This window comes from Brachyistius frenatus, unplaced genomic scaffold (assembly GCF_029030835.1).
Source record: "Brachyistius frenatus isolate BFR_SWC_R1_liver_20210118 unplaced genomic scaffold, ASM2903083v1 Contig_589, whole genome shotgun sequence".
In the NCBI taxonomy this organism is placed as follows: domain Eukaryota; kingdom Metazoa; phylum Chordata; class Actinopteri; family Embiotocidae; genus Brachyistius; species Brachyistius frenatus.
In genome coordinates, this window is record NW_027211188.1 from 1 (window position 1) to 1,825 (window position 1,825).

At 39.3% G+C, this 1,825-nt stretch overlaps 1 protein-coding gene across 2 annotated transcripts; it reads right to left on the reverse strand.

Annotated features, from left to right (window-relative positions):
- Nucleotides 1–32: 32 nt before the first annotated feature.
- On the reverse strand, nt 33–1,519 carry LOC138614841 (integrator complex subunit 14-like). Of its 2 annotated transcripts, none has more exons than XM_069688430.1 (4): nt 1,464–1,519; nt 949–1,235; nt 733–840; nt 33–565 (listed from the first exon to the last, which is right to left on the reverse strand). In XM_069688430.1, the coding sequence occupies exons 2-4, from the start codon at nt 1,168–1,170 to the stop codon at nt 386–388; spliced, it is 510 nt and encodes a 169-aa protein (XP_069544531.1). In that variant the 5' UTR covers nt 1,171–1,235; nt 1,464–1,519; the 3' UTR covers nt 33–385. The 2 variants fall into 2 exon arrangements, with proteins under 2 accessions (XP_069544531.1, XP_069544530.1); XM_069688429.1 differs by having other exon boundaries at nt 1,365–1,512.
- Between the last annotated feature and the right edge of the window lie 306 nt (nt 1,520–1,825).

Below are 1,825 nucleotides of genomic sequence, written 5' to 3' on the forward strand. Positions count from 1 at the left end.
GCTTGATAATTCCTGTGTGGTTACATGAAGCATTCAGATTTTTGTGTGTTGATATGGAAGCACGGGAGAAAGAAACGACACATTAAGTTTCTCCCATACCAGCTTCCTTCTTTTAATTACCTCATGAATACTCATAGATATGAATCTCTAAAGTCTGTGAGTCTCCTGGCTGCAGGTACAAACAGCTGTCAAACTGCCATTTTCTCACTCTGATATTTCAGCAGCAATTTGTAAGATATAACAACCTAACAGAGGCCGTGACCTTAGATTGTGTTTATGACTAGCTGCTTGTGGTCGCACGGCATCAGATCACATGTCCTTCATGGATTTAAACTGACAGTGTTCACATCAAGATGCAAGTAAATACAAATTACGTGTTGATCAGTCAGCAAAAATTGTGGTTCAGTACCTCCTCTGCATTGGCTACACACATAATGAACAGTTTGGTTGGGAAAGGGAAAGGGAGAGGGAACTTCTTGTCATCCCCACGATGTTTCAGGGTTTGGAGGGAGTGGCGTAGGGAACCCTTTCCAATACCCAGAGATCCATCAGTAACCAGCACCACCTATAGGACAGAAGAAAAAGGTACATAAACATAACTATGTAGTAAAAAAAAATAAGCACAGAAAGTTTAAATCACTGTAGGAAAATTATATAACTGAACAACAGCTTTAATAATCAATAATCAATACAGATGTGTGATGATATTGGATACAGAGCGTGTCAAAATACCTGACAGGGACAGGCACTGCCCCACTCCTGTTGAACTACATTACTAACTCCATTAAGAGATGCTTCAACACAGGTCTTGTCGTAGTCCTCCAGGCTGCCGAGAGCTTCCTGCACAGAAAAAAAAATAAAAATAAACATTAGATAATCCTAAATCATCTTCACAGTCAGACTCTTTGATTCAAATCCAGGCCGGGATTCAGGAAGGCAACTATTTACCTGTAATGCATTATAATCCCTGGTGAAAGGCACTAAGAGCTCCCAGAGAGAAGAAAAAGCCATCAGTGCTGTGAACTCCAGGCGGTAGTTTGAAGCCATGTGCTCAAACAACATATTGAGTCCGTGGACAGCCAGGTTCTTCCTCTGAAACTCTTCGCTGCCGTCCAGTGACACTGGACGCGTCATGGACAGAGACACGTCCATCAACACCACGGTAGGCATGGCGCTCCGCTTCACGAGATTCACAATACTACACTGGGTTTAAAATGTCTTCCAAAGCGCTCCCACTGAAGGACCAGAAAGAAAAAAAAAGATATTATTTCAGAGGACTGTTAGCTGATGTTGGCTAGTTGTTCGGCTAAAGTCAGTCAGCATTCTTCAACGTAACGATCCGACGGAAGGAACCTTCCGGTTACCTGTTTAAGGACCGTGAGAAAAGAACTACCCATGAGATAAACTATAAAGTGAAGAATTAATATGACAAAAATAATAATAATAAATCAAAATGTACATGCCATTCAATGTTCGCTCGCCATCCAGTGTTTGTGATGTAAAATGTGCACCGGTACTTTCGTCCGGGTGGAAGCGTAGCAGTAAGTGAATACATAGTTCCGATGTGATCTAAAAGAAAAAATTTTTTTTATATATTATATATAGAAATATATATTTTATATATATATAAAAATTAAAAAAAATCTATAAAACAGCCAGCACAACATCAATAGTTTAAAAAAAATAACTTTACGTATGCATATTATTAATTTGAGGGAAGAGTTTCCAGTTCAACTTGTGATTGGTCAGATCCCTCGGTGTAGAAAAAAAAATGCAACATGAAAAGTTTTTGTGCCAAACACAGCACGACTTCTAAAAAAATAAT